This window comes from Solanum pennellii, chromosome 5, assembly GCF_001406875.1.
Source record: "Solanum pennellii chromosome 5, SPENNV200".
NCBI classification, from domain to species: domain Eukaryota; kingdom Viridiplantae; phylum Streptophyta; class Magnoliopsida; order Solanales; family Solanaceae; genus Solanum; species Solanum pennellii.
In genome coordinates this window covers 74,741,019-74,761,686 of record NC_028641.1, presented here as the reverse complement: position 1 = coordinate 74,761,686, position 20,668 = coordinate 74,741,019, and the positions used below count along the sequence as shown (strand labels likewise).

Genomic DNA, 20,668 nt, shown 5'->3' with positions numbered 1-20,668 from the left:
TATTTATATATTCGCAAGCGACATATAAAAATGGAAATAAATATACTAATCGCAACCTCTATAGAAAAACGAAGCTATGGAGCGCAATTATCAAAATTATCTATTATGTTTGTTATTTTTAAAACTTTCTCAAAAACAAATTACCTAATCATTATATATTAAGTTGTTTTAATATAAATATCTAATATGAATAAGTATTTATAGAATTCAGAATTATATGAATTGTTGTATGTATTATTTCATGAATTTTTTAAAATATGTGATTGATTCTATTTGGGCTTGAATTTATAGGTCCTATGGTAATTACTTATTACATGATACACATTATTTTTGAAAGACAGGCTTGCTTATTTTGGAGTTTATGTGTCATGAAACAAGATTTTAGTTTTATCTCAATTTTTGTGTGCATTACTTCATAAATTTATTAAAATTTGTGTGACTGAGTCGTTTTGAGCTCTAATTTTGTGTCCATGGGTGACGGTCTGTTAAATGATATTTATTGTTTTTGAACGTCAGATATCGCTTTTTTGGAATTACGAAATTGAAATTCATAATTGTATTAATTTTTCGTATGTATTAGTCTATGATATTTCTGAAACATGTGTGGTGAGGATCTTGTATTTATTATTTTTGAAAGACATATATCCTCTTCTTTTTTTTTTAGAATTATATGGCACGAAATTGAAATTCAGAATTATCTTTGATTTTTCATATGTATTAATTAGTTCATTTTTTTAAAAAAATATGTATGATTGACTCTGTTTTTATCACAAATTTTGGTCCATTGGTGAAGTACCTATTAAAACAAAGTTAAATATTTGACTATTATCTAATTAATGATACCATAGAAAATTGGATTCCTTCAAAAGACTTTTTAGGGTTGTTATATATAAAATAAAGGACAAATTTTTAAAAATAAATTAATATGAAAATGATCACTTATTTTTTAATTAAAATAAAAGGCTAAGTTGATAATTACACGGTATATTTTTAATTATCGTTTTGTATTTTTTAAAAGTTAATTTAAATAATTTTTGAAGTTAAATTATATTTAATTAATTTGATATAAACAAAAATTTTAGACATTTAAAAATTAAACAAAAAGTACAATAAATTATAACTTTTTGCATATCAATATAATGAAAAATATATCGTAAAATATTAATAAAAATTCTAATCATTTAACTCTAAAAATAAAAAAATTATGACAACTAAAAATAAACGGAAAAATAGTTATTAATTATTATGAATTGGAAGAGTAACAATTAATTTTGTACCGTAGAAGTATGTCTCATATACACTGCACTAATTATTCTAGCATGAAACATTTTTGCTCTTGGTAATTAGTGTTAACGACTAATCTTTGGAGCTAAAATCATTAATCTCTTCATAACTAAAATAATTCAATATTTTGAATTTAAATATTTAAAAACTATATGATAAATAACATAAGTTGCAATGTGATTTTTAAATAGTGAAATCTGACAAGTAAAAGTAAACGAACAGAGCGTTACGTTATAAGATGCTTCTTTCTTGACATTAATCCTTCAATTGCTTATTAAAATGATTAACGCCATTAATAATAATGTAGCCTAATTTTACCTTCTTCCACACGTTAAAATGATTAATTAACGTCATTAATCAATTTATTACCTAAATACTTTAAAGTACAAAAACTAATAATCCATGGCCAAACGGTCATTGACAAATTCCAACATCGTTGTTAGTCATCAATTTTGCAAAAAAAAAATGAACTTTACATTAATATTACATATTAGAGTATTAATTTCATAAGAAACAATATTATTTTACGAGTCAAACTTATATGAATTTGACTAATATTTTAAAATCAATTAGTCATTAACTTTTTAAAAATAAAAAAAAAGTATTTTTTTTCTTTTTTGTTTACTATAAGTCATCAACTTTGATATATTATTTATCCAAAAGGGGCTAAAGGCAATTTTTGGTCCACAAGAGCTACATCATGCCCTATTTTCTAGTGACTGTCTTTAATAGAATGTTCAAAGTCAATATTTATCATCTACTTCTGCTCAACCAATAGGAATTAATTAATAATTTGTTAAATTAACTAAAAAATTAAAATCTTGGCATAATATCAGCTCACTAAGAATATATCTTAGATAGAAAGTTGTGTTATTGTGTAGGACATGAATTAGGGTAGTAGTGTGTTGTCCTGTTATTTTCCATACTAGTAATTGTAGTATTGCTTATGATGTAGTTTCTTATTCTTCGATTTCTATTGTTATCTGTTTTTTTTTTACATAATGGTAATATTTAGCTTTGTTATGCTTTCACTTCTCTTACCTTTTTCTAGACTATTTTTTCTTAAATCGAGAGAATCAATAACAACCTATCTACCTTATGAGGTAGGGATAAGGTTTAGACTATTGTTATTGTATATTCAATAGGTTTTTTAATACATAAAAAGTTTAAGCTAAAATTATCGAGGTAAACTGAATCCATGACATCTATACATCCAACCCTAAGGTTTAACTCATATGACATATCTATGCTAGTAGAAGATATCAGTACTCTCTGTATGTCAAGCTGATTCGAACACCGCCTTCACTTTTTGAAAAATAGCAAATTCATTTACTGAGATAACTTATAAGGTTAAATAATTTGAAGATTGAAACATTCTCCTATGTACAACTTGCCTTTTGGCTTGCTGCTATTGCTCTTGAATTGTCATTTCAACAATTGGATTTTTGTGCATTAGCCATCTTTACAAAAAAGAACACACAAAAGAACAATGGCAACAAGTCAGTTACTCCAATCAAGAAGATGCTAAACACAACATAGTGAAGATTGTATCCTTCTTGGAAGAAAAAGAACTTCATTCCGGCTATCGATAATTTACAGTTTACACTAACAACAAATTGTTACACGAATCGTACTATTCTAACTACCAAAACGTATCGTCTACTGATACTGGTGGGAGTCTTTCGCGGACATATACGTGGAATGTCAATCTGATTTAATGGAGTCTGGACTACTAGAGATGCTGTCATGGCTATCATCACATGCAGCCAAAGCTCTCTCTAAGTTAGAAACAATGTCAGTCATTGTAGGTCTATGTTTACCTTCCAAATGCACACAATGCATTGCAGTGTATGCCACTAATTCGACTCCCTCTGCTTCCGTCAACTCTGGCAGCCCAACTCGGGGATCCAATATCTTATTCAATTCTCCAGCCATGATTGCTGGTACTGCAAAGTCGACAACACTCATTGGCATGTCCCCGTTTTCACTAGTTTTGAATAAGGCTCTTTTTCCGGTCAAAAGTTCTAACAATACAACCCCAAGGCCATAGACATCACTCTTTGCTGTCAAGACATTTAGTCCATAGTATTCTGGATCGATATACCCAACTGTGCCTGCTGCTCTCATTGGCTGACTGAAACTGGTATCAGTCTCCGGCCACATTAACGATAATCCAAAATCTGACACCCTCGCGATCCAATTTGCATCGATCAAGATGTTGGATGACTTGATGTCCCGGTGAATTATAGGGGGAACTGCATAATTGTGAAGGTATTCGATGCCACGAGCAGCATCTAATGCAATCTTGATCCTCATTTTCCAAGAATTCACTACACTACTACTCTTCTCCACGTTGTTCTTATCGTGTAAATGATCATAAAGCGCCCCATTCTTCATAAACTCATAAACCAAGAGCCTTTCATCCATTTCTTCACAATAGCCAACCAATCTAACCAAGTGTTTATGGTGTAGTCGGGACAAAAACGTCAATTCTGATTCAAAAGCCCTCTCTTTCTCTAAGAATTTCTTCATCTTCGGACTCATTTCACCACGCTTAATTGCAACCTCACGGCCATCAGCTAATTTTCCCTTGTAAACAACCCCAAAGCTGCCAGCGCCAATCTTATTCTTTAAAGAGAAATTGTCCGTAGCTGCAACAAGCTCCGAAAACAGAAACTCCTCTGCTCTATCACCATGTATAGACGAAGTTCCACTCCTTTGACGCCTCATTAACCTCGACCCTTGACGCCTAAGAGTAGACGATCTGGATATTTGACCACTACTATAACATTGTTCAGCAGCATTATTAGTACTAATAGTAGGTTGAACAGAATTATGAATTTTCTTCTTCCCAAAACAAACACCAGTCCATAAACAATAAACAACAGTACAAATCCCTGCAATAGCCCCAACTGATCCAACAATCACAAAAGCTAACAATCCCTTTCTCAACCCCTTAGATGGCGACGATGGCACTATAATAAACACCCGTGGTGATGATGGTGGAGCTACTCCAACCAAAAAATCACAAGGCCTACATATATTACCATTCCCCGAACACAACGTTTTCGATTGAGGATATACACCACAATCACATACATTCTCAACACATGGACCTGGAAGAATCATTGGCAAAGGAAGCTCAGTACCTGAAGGATACATATTACTACTCCAACCAGGTCCCCAACAGATAACAGAAAAATTCCCACTTGTTAATCCACAAGTAAAATCTAAACCAGCAACAATTGATTCAAATGAAAGATCTTTCGTTAAATTCGTCGAAAATTCACCATTCCCACCCCAACAAACAACTGTATAATTCATTCTAAGAACCCCACAAGTATGATTTACCCCTAAAGCTAATCCATTATACTCATAAGCAAAATTAGATGGAATATCTAATTGACCATTTTCATTATCTCCTTTGCAAATTAAAAAACCTGTAGAATTCATCCCACAAGCATGTTTTCCACCTGCAAATATATTCATCACTGTAATATTACCAAAACCAGATTGAATAGCTGAAGCAATATCGCTATTGTTTCCCCAGCATATAACCCTATTTGAACTTTTCAAAATTCCACAAGAAAATCCCGACCCAGATGAAATTGACATGAATTGTGACGACCCATTTGGTTGTTTCGCCAAATTCGAGTCATCTCTCCAACATTTAACATTTTGGGTACCGTTTGTTAAGCCGCAAATTTGAATATCCCCCATTGTAACAGATGTTAACAAAGTTGAGTAACTGACGAAAAGTCTTTTGGGTTGAAAAGTTGAGTTCCAGAAGAGAAGGGAAAACCCACCGGTTTCAACGCCGGTGAAGCCGTTAACTCCGCCGGCGATGGAGTTAAAGGAGACGTTAGGAGATATGGGGATGGATGCTGATTGATTTTCTGACCAGCAATGAATTCTTTGGATTGGTTGAGAAGCTACTATGCCGCAGATAGTGATGTTGGCGCCGTATGCGACGGCCAAAGTGGTGGCGGAACTACCGAGAGCATGAGAAAATGGTAGTAAAACAGAAGTTATCAGTACAATTACGGCGGCGAATAAACCGGCGCCGGTGCCGGAGATGGATGATGTCATCAGAGATTTTCTCTCATTTGTACCGTAGCAATGGTGGATTGTACTGTATATGTGTTAACAGTAGCTAAGCTTACTAAGAATTTTAATTTATAGAATTCAAATTCAAAATATAAAGAAATGGTTGGAAGGACTTATTTTTAATTTTTTTTAAGACACTATTTGGTACCCAAAAAATAAGTGAATATAAGTAAAAAAAAAATAAATTATTTCAAAAATATTTATATGTTATGAAGATATGAATCAGGATGAGTCGAGTAGGTGTTCGAAAGTGACGGATAATGTTCAAGGGGTGGAGGTTGGGAGATTAGGAGGGTGGAGATAAAAAACGAACTTAAAATGTCACTTATGCAAATTATTATTTCAAATGTATGGAAAGATTTTTCACGTACTTGATTATTTTTCTTTTTACAGGCATATTAAAAAATCATGAATAAAATGCATAATTTCTTATTCAATCCATTTTAATTTATTTTCTTACTTTTCTTTTTAACACATTTAGCAAAAAAGATCTCTAATTTTGTTTATTTAATTTCAATTTTCTACATTAAATATTTAAAATGATAAAATTAAAAAATATTAAATAATACATTTTACATATTTTTTAAATTTATGATCACAAAAAAATATTTTCTAAAATTGTAATATCAAGTAGGAATCAGGCAAACCAATTAAAATGAATTATGGCAAATTAATTTTAGACAGGGACGGCTACGCCATTATGTTTGAATCGTTCTTTTTTGCAGAGTTCATACATGGTACATATCATAAATGCAATGTTGCCATTAATTTTATAACTTTTTGTCGTATTAAATAATATGTTTTGATTTTCGTTTAAAAAATGATAGTTTTTTTATTTTATCTTATATGATATTATTTAATTTAATATGATATTTAAGGGGAAAAAAAGTTTAAATTTTTATGATTTAGAACAATTCTTTGATATTTGAATAGCTATAAATTAATTCATTAAAATAACATAGATTTTTAAGGTGTTATATAAAAAAGATTTTATTTTTTTTGGAATGTATTAAAAGGGAAGAATGTCACAAGATTGAAGAACTATTACTTTTTTAAAATATTAAATTTCTGTTTTTCTTTTTCTTTTTCTTTTTCTTTTTAGTTTATTTTTAAAAATAAATAAATTTGATAACTTTTTAATTTGAATTTTCTATAAGATGTATTAAAAACATAAAATTAAAGCATATTTTGATACACCTTGATATTATACATATTTTAAATTTAAAATTACAAATTCAAAAATATTTGCTTTAATGTTTTTAAATTTTGTATGAAGTTAAAACTATATAAACAAATTAAGACAAAAATAGAAATCAGAAAGAAGTTTTAACTATTTTACTCTTCATTGATATCTGAACAATCATAGCATCACTTCAACAACAATAATTATAAGCATGAAATGAGAAGAAGAAGAAGAAGAAAATTAATTAGTACTTTTTTCCTGAACTTTAAAGAAAACAAATCATTTGAAATAACTACTTAAAAAAAATACGACAAACAAATTTTAACGAAAAGAACACGTCTCAAAATACTAAAACTTTTTTTTTATAAAAAATATGTATCTCAATCTACTTCTCACTTAGAAGTTTAAAATAATATCAATTACTACGAATCATTTGATAGCTAATTAAAATTACATATGTATTAATAATACGGATATTAGTTATACGATATTTATTTCGAAGAAGTCAAAGGATAAGACGGTGTATGAAACGTTGACATATAATTAAGTGTGAATTGAAATAGGCAAGTACTTGAGAAGATATTGTGGATCCAAGAGTAAATATATACCACATAGTGGAATATGGTTGTTATATAGGGCCACCGGCCACATTATCACACAACATGTCTATAATTAGGGAGGAAGACAGGTATTTGATAGAATAGTCGATGTGGATATGAAACTTAGGCCTTATGATAGTAACAAAAAACTTATTTAATCCCATAGAATCATTAAAACTTCAAATTTTAATAATTTTAGTGATTATTTTGTTAGTTTTATCCCATCTTGTGCATCATGGACTTATGGTCAACTAGCTTATTTAAGAAAATAATCATAGTAATTGGACTGTAGGTTATGCATACCTCGATTAATTTTACAAGGTATATGTTATCTTCCACTATCACGGGTATTGTAATTCTATCCGCTAAAGTTTCAATAGATGGAAGAAACCATCTAATGATAACATTTTGCCTCCACTATGATTTACTTTGTCCTCAACTAGCTTTATCATATAGAACCTCAAGCCTCAAACACAAACAATGGCATTGGAGGTCCATTCCTCTAATCTTTTGATTTCACCAGAGAAACCTTGATTTAAAAAAAAAACGAAATAATCACTATGTATTTAGTGATGCCAATAGCCTTGATATGTTTTTCCCCAGGGTCTATCAGAAACAACATTTCCATCTTCCAAGGTAGCGGTAGGTATAAGATCAACACATACTGCACCCTCTCCAGACCTCCATTGTGAAATTACATCGTGTTTGTTGTTGTTCTTGTTGCCTCTGGGGATTTTAGAAGTTGAAAAAATACACTTGAAAGACAAGGAATAATAATATTGTAGCCGCAAAAAATATTTTAAGAACTGAGAACGTATAAACAAACTAAGACTTAGCAAATGCTAAAGGGAGCTACTAGTCATCAAATCTATACATAAATTTTGGTGAGTGAAGTTATAAATATTGGAAATCACTATTTATAATAATTGCACATACATGAATTTCTTCTCACGATTGGAAGCTATAAACAAAGTTACAAAAGAATCTATAGATAAGAAATTTGGGTCTTCATAGACGGCGGATATTCCTGAACAAATAATCTATACAGAAATTTGTTCTTCCGGTGAAGAGGTACTAACCTTGTACAACAAATTTAGAGTATAGGTGTGTTGCGCCTCCTGGAACAGCAAGAATACTTACTTGCCAAGATCACCGTACATTTGTGAATTTACAAGTAGGGATTCCATGGTTTTGGAACCATTCGGGCATTTGAAACCTTTCGCGAAGCACAGGCCTTACATCCTTCTGCTCAGATAGATGCTTGAGAAGTGGAAGGATTTCTTCCAAAAGCTAATGTAGAAGATGAAAATGAAGTTAAACTCAGAGTCATAGGGGATAAAAGTAGACTAAAATTTGAGGAATAGACCTAATAATTATTTTCTGATCATTACTTATACCTGGTTGTCATGGGGTTGTCCAGGAGAAAATGAAATGCACGGGATTCCATTTAAAGGTTGTAACAAGAAACTGAATGGGTTGTTATCAACAATGACAACTCGGCATAAATCCTCTGATATGCATGACAGATCCTTCACATGTTCCCGGAATTCCCTGTGATGTGCATCTAGTGTCAACTTTACCGTAGTTATATTATGCAGAAACGACAGTGACTTGAAACTATTTCAGCTGTTATAGGTGCATCAACGAAAAACAGAGTTCACAAGGGGAAAAAATGCAAGAGAAATCAACTGATAGTAGTACGAGTGTTCATAATTCAGTAAAAACCAAACTACCAAAATGAACTGAGCAAATCGGAACTGAATTAAATCAAAAAAGAGAAGAGGAAAACCATACCATACCGAACTTAATTAGGTTTGGTTCTGAATCCTATTTCAAGTAGCCAAAAGTACCAAATTAATATTTTCCGGATCCGTACTATCATCTTTAGTTTAAATTTCACACAGAATAGAACATATAAAAAACAAGAAACACATAAGACAATAGTCAGAAACCGTCATCATTAGTGGAATACCCATATGAAAAAAATTAAAACCTATTAAGCAATCAATTTGGAAAACGTCATATGTTTATCAAACCTCAACATCCACATGTATTCGACGTGGCTGTCATGTCATCTAAGCCGTCCGTTTTAAGGTGATGTCAACATGGTGTGCCATATCATCATATCCATTGACTTATCTACGTCCATGTTGCTCCCACCTCAACATGTAGTAGTGTTGTTTTCTTTCCACATGGCTATTTTGAAAGAATTGCCCACATAAAACTCTACTACAATCTGACTTCATTTATCCATGAGTGTTTATTATTGGCTATAGGTGGCAATATTCAACTCAATACCACCCTCGTATTCATCATGATGTATAACTTATACACACCTTCGTGTAGTGTGAAGTGTAAACTCAAACAGAACAAACCAAAAAGAGAACATTTGAACTAATGTCAGTATGACAGCATTAAACAACATTTCCACCTCCGTGAAATCCCACAAGTGGATCTAGGGAAGGTAGAGGACACGCAGAAAGAAGTACATCCAAGTACACCCTCAGCTCAAGTGCAACACATCCAAGTACAAAGAAGAAAGTAGTCAATGTCGCCCTTTGCACAAATTAACTCGTGGATAGCAATTTAAACCTGAGTTTTCCCTCATTCGAGATGTATCCATTTCATTTCATTCCTGTCCTCAGCTTGTGTATTTCACAACAAGGTCACCAACACCTTCCTGGTTACCCATCAAGCAGCTATTGTCAATTGACATCACCTGAATCCAAGCCTTACACTTGTCACTTGGATACCGTTGATGAGAAACCATTATCAACAGAAATTGACAAGTTCTATTCTTCACTAATCTCGTTGGATAGTCAATATGATTTAGAATTTTGTTTCTTGTTTCAAGCTCTAACGCACGATCTAGAATGAGAAGAATGAACGAGACAATTCTATAATCCATGTAGCCTTCTCGATACAAGTCTGGTGCACAACACACCAATAAGTACAACATTTACTTATTGAGCATCAAACATTTCCATGAATCCAATCTTCCTTCTAATAGCATCATATTTTTACTCCTTCTATCCGTTTACTTTCAGATTATTTCTTTACTCTATGACACTTAAAAAGAAACAGAATATCCTCACATTTAACACGTCAAATGATGTCAGATAGGAAAGACAAAAAACACCGTAAAAGACAGAAAAACAAGTATCTATACTTACGTGCTAATAGTTGAAGGACGATAAAATCTATGGCTAAACAGATTCTCAAGGTCAATTTTGTCAACAACAGGTCTAGCATATCCTGTATGCACATAACAAACATAAGATCAATATTATTGACTGAAGTTGCCAATGGAAAAGGAAGAGAACTAAATGGAGTAGAAAGTAATGAGTTAACCTTCAAGTCCAGCAGTAAACAAGACCAGATTAGCGAACTCGCTAAGTTGTTTTAGAAACTCGTGTAATCCAGGACGTTCAAAAACTGTGACATGGTTGATTTTAGGTTTCCCATCATATTCCTAAAACCTCCAAAAAATGAATCAGCATGGATGTCAAAGAAACTTGCTAGAATATTCTATCAGAATGTAGAAATTAGAAATGTTTACCTTTTCTGAAGATACACACTCAAGCTCAAACCACTTCAACCCAGCCTCTGTTGCCTGGGTGCATATGATGGTTGGCAAACTTGATGTCTCATATGCACAAATCAAAGTTTCATCCAAGTCAAGAACTACCTGCATCCAGAATCTAAGAACTTGAGAAAAACATAAACAGAAGGCAGTCATTTAAACAAAATATCTATTAAAAGATTGATCAACACCACTGACAGTCAGCAGTATCCGTGTTCCAAGAAACATCGGTTATCCAGTTCTACAAACATTTAATAAGCTGGCTATCCGAAACCCAGCTAGGTTGTGGGTACAATTAGTTAAAGTGATTTTAGACCCTCTGTCGTCACTAAAATCCACCATCTCTTCTTGATACAAGTCAATTTTCAAATTCAGTTAGATGTCAATACACTAAAAAGATTCTGCCAGAAACTTCTTTGAACTACAACTTTTATTCATCAAGTGAAGCTATGAAGGTATATTCTGAAACTAAGACATAGTCATTAGTCAGTCATGTGCATAGATAAAAATGATGAAGCAAAATGAACTTATGAAACGACAGTCAGAACATTTTTATGGTCTGGCCAGCCATGTAATTGACAGCAGATGACACAACGTTTATTTATGGAACACTTCAAAAATTCCGATACCTAAAATACACTCAAGATTGTTGATATAAGGTTCCTCTAGTATAAAAGAACACTACCTACTACTAATATAGGGCATATTACATAAATAGCAGCCTTCAAACTTGCAACAACAGCACTTTGCTGGCTCAAGCCTGTATCACAGTCAAATAAAAAGCTCATTGGACTTGCAGGACTATAAACTAGCCAGCTAATTTGAAAATCTGTTTGCTCAAGGGACATTGTTCACTACACCACCTTCCCAACAAATAAGGAAAGAAGTGATCAGAAGAAACCCAAAAGAACACCATAACAATGCAAAACATAGTAATCACCTTACAACACTTTCTATCCTTTGACATATTTTATGGAATATTAATGATTCTCCAAGGAACTCATGTCCTCATCATAGTTGCCCTGCTATAAAAGTTCCTCGTTTTACCAATTTAAATTTCCATAATACCATTCATCTATTCAAATTAGAAGCTAACTTTGCATGTTATATGCATATACTAAATTTTCAAGTTGACTTGTGATCATCCTTGACCAATCTGCACATTGTTTTCACACTACTTAACTAGCTTACAACAGCAGCCAAGGGTGAGGTCTAGTGGCCAATGAAGTGCGTGAAAATCATGAGAGACCAGGTTTCAAATCCAACACTGACAAGAATAAAAATAAAATATGTGATTTCTTCCAACTTGTATAAGTCTTGGTATCAGTCTTGGTATGTGATCAGGACATAAAAGCTAACATGATCTAATACATCGTTTCTAGGATTAACCAGACAATACAACACCAATACATTTTGCAAAGAGAAATTAATTATTATCCACGAATTTCTATTCACTTATGAATCAATATGCACCTTGGCCAATCCAAAATTTCTTCCTACTATTCCAAGCAACAAATTAACTACATCCACTTAACTTATCATATTATACAATTCATTGTTACTTTAACATGTACTTGAGTTTATTATGGCATGAATCAAAGAATGGGGAAGAAAAAGAATGTATTTATTGACCATCTCCCTGCTACAGCAAGTAAAAAACAAGACGCTCATGCACAAGCATAGATTAATTAGGTCGGCAGTTAATGAACTGAAGCTTAGAGGCCCGAAAGGTCGAAGAATAGAAATCAAACATTGACCTACATAATGCTTCCTAAATTTTCGGGTGTCTACTTTGCATTTAGTCTTTCTCCAACATTAGATATCAACACTTCGAAACTTTCTTCGGAAGTGATCTTGTAATCATCCAACATCTAATCAGCATTCCTGTTAAAACTTATACTGCACAACTTATAACTATTCAACCAAAATAGTTGTAGTTTACCAGCATATCCAAAATCGGTAAGCATTTCAGACTGTATTCCAAAGAATATTTAATCCTCAACCCCGAAAAAGAAACTAAATACGCAAATAATCTAGTTTTAATGTTTTACAACAGGCCTAATTTACCATTTAGAATGAATTTAACCACTTTCACTACTGACTAGCAGTCTGGCACAAACCATGACCATCAAATACAACAGCATACCCAGTGTAGTCCCAGAAACTGGGACTTGGGGAGGGTAGAGTATACGCAAACCTTACCCCTACCTCAGAAGTAGAGGGGTTGTTTATGATAAACCCTCGGCTCAAGGAAAAACAGTTCAAAGCCTTACAGGGAAAGAAGAAACTGAAGCACAAAAAAGAGAAGATAATAACAAAAACATCAGAAAACCATGACCATTGAAATACACACAGGTTAATTGCCAAGTGCAAACCTACTAGATCCCTAATAAGTATTCAACTTTTGGCGACGGTAATCTGAGCAATTCGTGAGCGACCAATACAAGAGTGATGTATGATCCATTCTCACAAATAATCTGAATTAGTCAAGTTCATCTGAATGATAAGTAGTTCAATGATAATGTAAGTATATAGGTTGTTTTGTCGATGAACAAGTTAAGCAAAAGCTATACAAGCATTAGTTAAGCAGAGATTTACATCGGATTTAAACACTAATATAATACAGAATTCTACTAATAATGAATAGTTTTGTTGCATTAATAGTACAAAGTTATATGCTGGGACTATTTTTCCTTATATAGCAAAACATATAGTCATACGATCCAATAAAACGAAAACACAATACCTAAATCCAATTTCTACAGCTAATTACGAGAATTTACCGTGAGCTTCTGTAAATGTTCCTCCTCGACACTGATCGGGACACTTCCGGTTGTGATTTGCAGAGTCGATAGAGCAACGGATGACGTCGGCGGCGCCTCCTCCTCCTCCGGTGGCTCAACGTCAGGCAGCGGCTTGAACTGTGGAGAGGAAGAGAGAAGAGAGCTATTGCGAACGCCAAAGTAGGAGAGAACCTGAGTTACACAAGGCGTTCCTTTGAGGATCTGAACAAAGATCTGGAAGAAGAAAGCTAGCCAGTTCAGTAGCGATTTCCAAATTTGTAGAGTTCTCGTCGGTGCGTAGACTTGTGCTGCTTGAACAAGCTCCGGCATGGTTTCGGCCGGAAAACAAAAACCGGTGAATCTGTATAAATTCCGATGAATTCACCACTGTTGAAGTCAAAAATAGCAGATCAATTGAGAATTCAAAAGTTCATCTTTTTTTTTCTTTTCTACTAATTAGTATATGCTGAGTGTATTATTGTTATTATTATTGTGAAATAATTATTTGACCACAAAATCTCTATCACTACTTTTCCCTTTTTTTTTAGAATTATAAATAAAAAAAGATAATTAATAAATTTAGAACTTAAGAATTTTTCTATGTAAATTTACAAATTCATTTACACATATTAAAAAGAAAACATCATGAAGATAAAATAGAAAAAAAATTAATTATATCTAAGTTTTGTAAATTAATTAATAATTGAGATAATTATTTATAATAAGACAGAATTTAATGACGGGAGTATAATATATTATGAGGTTGAGAAAGAGATAATTGACCCCATGAGTGGACAAATTTTATTTATTAGAATTTATTTAGTTTCCAATCAATATGTGAAATTAGTATTGAAATTTAAATTCAAATTCATATACTAAAATTAATTTTATGTGGACGTTTTAACATAAATTTTTATTCAAAATAATTTGATTTAAAAATTTTTTATTAAAAATAAAGACACCTCAACCATTATGATTTTCTTTTTTAGTCCAAAAACAAAAATTTTAAATTTTTTGTTGGAAAATAAAAGGGTTTTGTCGGAATTGGAAAAGAAGCAGAGGCCTTTTTATTTTATTTTAAATTGGGATTCTAAAACCAAAGTTTTATTTAAGTAGGAATAAAGTTATGCTTTTTTAAGTTCTCCATTTCTTTTCCAATTTATATTTGACTGCTTTTATTATTACCTTTTTAGTAAATTAAAATTTTGAAAATTTTAAATTATTTGTGTTGATTGATAAACCATAATAACTGCCTCAAATTTATTGAATGCAAACAAAAATACCAATAGGAACAATTATGATGACACTTTGTCCATATGGTCAGACAAAATTTAGAAGTAGCTCAACTACTCACTTTATTTATTCATTTTTATATAAAAGAGGGGAAAATAACAAATATATTTTAATTATCGTAAATGGTATGCATATATCCTTAGTAAAAGGTATATATGTTTTAATTTTTAGACGATAGGGGCATTAATCTCTCAAAAGTATGATAAAGGATATCTACGTATCATTTATAATAGGTCAGGGATATATTTATCTTTTTCTCCTATAAAAGACGATGGTCATAGTTAAAAAATTAAATTGAGTCGGAATTTGAACCATATCGATTAAAAAATAATATTTGATGTAGTTTGATTATGTTTGATTTTAAATGTAGAAATCAATATTATTTGGTTTGATTTTGATTACTAAAAAAATCACAAAAATAACCAGATCAAATTTATATTTATATATTATTCATAAATATAATATAAATATTTTGTGAAATTTTAATCAACTTTAGTCTTTTAACTTTGTCTTTTTTCTCTAGCTCAACACTTTAAATTTAGTTCAACTACTAAAACCCTAAGGGATTGTTTGGTTTGAATCCAAACTATGTTGAGATTAATTATACTGAGATAAATTATCTTGGGATTATTTGTCATGAAATTGTTTCTTATTGACAGTTTAGTTTGTTGTATTAAAACTTTTTATATATATATATTTTATAGAACTTTATTTATTTATTCACTTTTAAAAGTAAATTACGTGAATCTCAATAGTTTAGATGTGTATTTTACATGAATTGAAATAGGCCCGTGGGAAGCTCTCCTCTTCACTATCATAAGTAAAGTATTAATTAAAAACAAAATTAATCAAAATTTGAAGTAAAATCTGTATCAAAATAATAAAAAATATTGGATCAAAACTCCAAAAATGCATCAAGAAAGCAGCAAAAATGTGACCAAAATACATCAAAACAGCTACAAAAACTGCACTAAGATGGCCATTAAAACTGGGGGGAAAAAACAGCAAAAACTCCAAAAATTTGACCAAAATTTCACTAAAACACATTCAAAACTAGAGCAAGCAACTATACTATACAAAAGTGATAATAAAAAGGATTTGAAAAAATATTTTTATCATTTCAATTGTTTTATTCGAGGATAAGTTGTTTTGGTATTGTTATTCCGTCAAGAATAAAGGATAACTTATCTCTGTACTGTTTGCTAATTCTGTGATAAGTTATTTCATACTTCATGATCGTAAGTTGTATATAAGTGATGTATTGTGTGACATTGAAGCTTAATGAAGAAATTTTCTCTCTTCCAATTGATCTGCATTTTTCTCTGCATGTTCTTGAGCTCCAACTGAGCTTTGGCTATGGATTCTTGTTAGAATCTATAACCTTCACATGGTATCAGAGCCACTGGTTCTGTAAACGAGAAGATCAAGTTGTTAATTCGATGGTTTCCACTGGAGATTCAGCAGGGGAAATCACAGGAACATTAATGGCATCCACGACCATTGATCATCTTCATCCTTTGTACTTGCATCCATCTGATGCACCTAGCTCACTCAACATAGGAATTATGCTTACAGGAACGGATAACTACACTTTGTGGAGCAAAGCAATGCAGTTGGCTTTGCTTGGGAAGAACAAAGTAGGATTCATTGATGGAACAGTGAAACGTGATCAGTTTTCAGGGAGTTTAGCTCAACTGTGGGATCGATGTAATGTCATTATTGTTTCATGGATTCTGTGCAATGTGAGTAAAGATCTACACAGTGGTGTTCTTTTCTGTTCAGATACACATTTGATTTGGGGAGATCTAAAAGAAAGATTCAACAAGATCAACAGTTCTCGTGTGTTTCAGCTACATAAGGAGATCTTCACACTTGTTCAAGGTGTGTCTTCTATCTCTGTGTACTACTCAAGACTCAAAGATCTTTGGGATGAATATGATAGCATCATGCCACCACCAGCTTGTAATTGTCCTAAATCTAAAGAGTTTTTTGAGCATCTTCAATATCAGAGAATGTTGCAGTTTCTTATGGGACTTAATGATGGTTATGCTCAGGCTCGTAGTCAAATTCTGTTGATGCATCAACTTCCTAGCATTAATCAGGTTTATGCCATGATAAGTCAAGATGAAAGTCAAAAACTAGCAGCAAATTTAAGTAGGTCAATGCCAGAAAGTTTAAATCCTACAGCAATGTATACATCGAGATCTAGTTCTAGGAATAAGAAGCCATACAATCCTAATGCTTTCTGTGATTATTGTCACATGAAGGGTCATATGAGAAGTGATTGTAACAAACTATTGAAGTGTGATCATTGTCACAAAACTGGTCATGTAAAGCTGGATTGTTTCAAACTTATTGGATATCCTACAGAGTTCAAAGGAAAGAGAGACACAGTTGTTGCAGGGAACTCAATCTATGAGGAATCATCCATCCATCATCATGCTCCACAACCTACTCAAAAAGAGTCTCATCCAGCTGCAGAATCTGGGATGATGCCAATGCCAATGTTTACACCACAACAACATCAGAAACTCATTCAAATGTTGAATCAAACAACAGTTGGTGATACACATTGTGTAGCTAATATGGCAGGTAACTCTTACTTATCTAAGGATGATTCACTACAGTGGGTAGTTGATACTGGTGCTACACATCATATGATAAATGATGCTAAGTATTTACATTGTGAAAGACTGATAGAAAATGCAGGTAGTGTTCAGTTACCTACAGGAGATTCTACAAAGGTTTCTCACATTGGAAATTGTCCTATAGGAAAAGGTGATATGCTTAGACAAGTGTTATGTATTCCAGACTTCAAGTTCAATCTTATGTCTGTTTCAAAAGTGACTAAAGATTTGAATTGCTGTGTCACCTTCTTCCCTCATTACTGTGTTTTTCAGGATCTCATCTGGGAAGGTGAGGGTGACTGGTAAAGAAAGAGATGGTTTATACATGGTGGATACACAAGTAGCAGATATGCCTCAGATATGTTTAACAGCAGTGCAAGATATTGAAGATAAAGCTACTGTTTGGCATCAAAGACTATGTCATGTACCTATGAGTGTAATCGGAAAAATTCCCAGTTTCAATAAGTTTGGTAGTAAATTTGCACTGCATGATTGTGAAATTGTCCACTTGCTAGACAAACTAGGCTGCCCTTTCCTAACAGTACTAGTAGATCAACAAATATTTTCCAGCTGGTTCATTTGGATGTTTGGGGACCATATAGAGTTGAAACTTTTGATGGTATGAGGTATTTTCTTACTATTGTTGATGACTATTCAAGATGGACATGGACTTTTCTAATGAGATTGAAATCAGATGTTGTTAGTTTGTTAAAGTATTTCTTTACAGAAGTTGAAACTTAGTTTGGCAAAAAGATTCAGAAGATAAGGACAGATAATGGTTCTGAGTTTTTTAATTCTAATTGCAATGAACTCCTCAAGTTACATGGTGCTATCCATGAAAGCTCGTGTCCATATACACCTCAACAGAATGGTGTAGTGGAAAGAAAACGTAGACATATTCTAGAGACAGCAAGAGCTATTAAGTTTCAGGCTGGTTTTCCAGATAGATTTTGGGGTTTATGTGTTCAAGCTGCAGTGTATGTGATCAACAGAGTGCCTTCTACTAGTTTGAGTGGTGTTTCATCTTTTGAGAAACTATACAATAAGCCTCCTTCAATTGATCATTTAAGAGTGATAGGCTGCTTATGTTTTGCTACTAATCTTACTAAGCAAGACAAGTTTAGTCCTAGGGCCATAAAATCTGTCTTAGTGGGGTATGAGACTACACAAAAGGGCTACAAATTATACAATTTGGAGAGCAAAACATTCTTTGTTAATAGAGATGTAGTCTTTGTTGAGTCTGTGTTTCCTTTCAAAGATAAATCTACATCATCATCTGATCCTGTTTCCAATACAGACTTGTTCAATTATGATGAGTTGATCACTGTAGTGCCACAACCCACTATATCTCATTCTTGTTCAGATAATGTTGCTCCACAACAACCCACTATATCTCATTCTTGTTCAGATAATGTTGCTCCACAAATGTCACTCCATCAGGATGTTCCTCCAATAAGAAAGTCTGCTAGGAGTGTTAAACCTCCAATCTGGCATAAGGATTACATTACTACAAGTGGGACTAACAGATGTTTGTATTCAATAACTTCAGTACTAGATTATTCTGGATTGTCCAACAAATATCAAAGTTTCATTTCAAAGTTCTCAGTTGAAAATGAGCCAGCTACTTATGAAGAAGCTATGCAAGATGTTAGATGGGTGGATGCAATGCAAAGTGAAATAAAAGCTCTAGAAGATAATCAGACTTGGGAATTAGTAGACTTGCCAAAGACAAGAAGGCCATTAGCTGTAGATGGGTTTACAAGGTGAAGTACAATTCAGATGGTGGTGTGGAAAGATTCAAGGCACGATTGGTGGCTAAAGGTTATAATCAAAAGGAAGGTTTTGATTACCAAGAGACATTCTCACCAGTGGTCAAAATGGCCACTGTAAGGTCTGTTATTTCAATTGCAGCTGCTAATCATTAGCACATTCATCAAATGTATGTGTACAATGCTTTTCTACAAGGAGATCTTTATGAAGAGGTATATATGACATTGCCTCAAGGATTTAGTAGAAAGCACAACAACAGCACTGGAAACAATCAAGTATGTAAATTGCTAAAGTCACTCTATGGCCTGAAACAAGCATCAAGGCAGTGGAACATCAAGCTTACACATACCTTGATTGAATCTGGATTTTATCAAAGCACAAGAGATTATTCTTTGTTCACAAAGAGAAAACAAGACAAGATAATGATAGTTCTTATATATGTAGATGATCTGTTATTGACAGGAAATGATCAAATGATGATTCAACAAACTAAGGAGATGTTGCAACAAGCTTTCAAGATCAAGGATTTGGGAGAACTAAGATACTTTCTTGGGCTGGAATTTGCTAGGAGTGATGCTGGAATTCTAATACATCAAAGGAAGTATGCTTTAGAACTAATATCAGACATGGGGTTGGCAGGTGCCAAACCAGTCTCAACTCCAATGGAATTGAATCAAAAACTTACTACAGTTGAATTTGATACTAGTATTTCATCTACATGTCCTGATGAAACATTAAAAGATCCTACAGGATATCAAAGGTTAATTGGGAGGTTGTTGTATCTCACAACTACTAGACCTGATATATCATTTGCTGTGCAGTGCTTGAGTCAATTTATGCACTCTCCAAAGACTTCACATATGGAGGCTGCAATGAGACTAGTTAGATATGTGAAATCAGAACCAGGACTTGGTATTTTGATGGCATCAACAGGGGGAAATGATTTACAGGTATTCTGTGATGCTGATTGGGGTGCATGCATTAATAGTAGAAGATCAATTACAGGATACTTGGTACAGTATGGAGGTTCACCTATATCTTGGAAATCTAAGAAACAAGTGACAGTGTCTAGAAGTTCAGCAGAGGCAGAATATAGAGCAATGGCATCTACAGTTGCTGAGATTGTTTGGATTGTTGGTTTGTTTGATGAACTTGGAATCAAAATTAATCTTCCTGTGCCATTGTACTCAGACAGTACTTCTGCGATTCAAATAGCAGCTAATCCAGTGTTCCATGAGAGAACAAAACACATAGATATAGACTGCCATTTCGTGAGGGAAAAGATACAAGAAGGATTGGTTATTACAACACACTTGACATCATCTGAACAGCCTGCAGACATATTCACTAAGGCACTTGGACGAGATTCTCATATACATCTTATATCCAAGCTAGGAATGAAGAACATCTTCATAGTTCCTAGCTTGAGGGAGGGTGTA

At 32.9% G+C, this 20,668-nt stretch overlaps 2 protein-coding genes across 2 annotated transcripts; both read right to left on the bottom strand.

Annotated features, from left to right (window-relative positions):
• Positions 1-2,695: 2,695 nt before the first annotated feature.
• On the bottom strand, positions 2,696-5,543 carry LOC107018600 (putative serine/threonine-protein kinase-like protein CCR3). Its single transcript, XM_015219124.2, has one exon. It carries the CDS (start codon positions 5,371-5,373, stop codon positions 2,989-2,991), a length of 2,385 nt encoding a protein of 794 aa, XP_015074610.1. The 5' UTR covers positions 5,374-5,543; the 3' UTR covers positions 2,696-2,988.
• A 2,441-nt stretch (positions 5,544-7,984) lies between these two features.
• Positions 7,985-14,011, bottom strand: LOC107020957 (carboxy-terminal domain RNA polymerase II polypeptide A small phosphatase 1-like). Its single transcript, XM_015221503.2, has 6 exons — positions 13,540-14,011; positions 10,733-10,861; positions 10,525-10,645; positions 10,347-10,428; positions 8,571-8,724; positions 7,985-8,463 (listed from the first exon to the last, which is right to left on the bottom strand). The coding sequence occupies exons 1-6, from the start codon at positions 13,867-13,869 to the stop codon at positions 8,323-8,325; spliced, it is 957 nt and encodes a 318-aa protein (XP_015076989.1). The 5' UTR covers positions 13,870-14,011; the 3' UTR covers positions 7,985-8,322.
• Positions 14,012-20,668: the final 6,657 nt, after the last annotated feature.

Excerpts from the sequence above, each read along its gene's own strand:
- LOC107020957 (XM_015221503.2), bottom strand. The coding sequence starts at position 13,869 with ATGCCGGAGCTTGTTCAAGCAGCACAAGTCTACGCACCGACGAGAACT. Across the intron at positions 10,646-10,732 it reads AGTGTGTATCTTCAGAAAAG|GAATATGATGGGAAACCTAA; the intron begins GTAAACATTTCT and ends TGGAGGTTTTAG. Across the intron at positions 10,429-10,524 it reads GTTTACTGCTGGACTTGAAG|GATATGCTAGACCTGTTGTT; the intron begins GTTAACTCATTA and ends ATGTGCATACAG.
- LOC107018600 (XM_015219124.2), bottom strand. The coding sequence starts at position 5,373 with ATGACATCATCCATCTCCGGCACCGGCGCCGGTTTATTCGCCGCCGTA.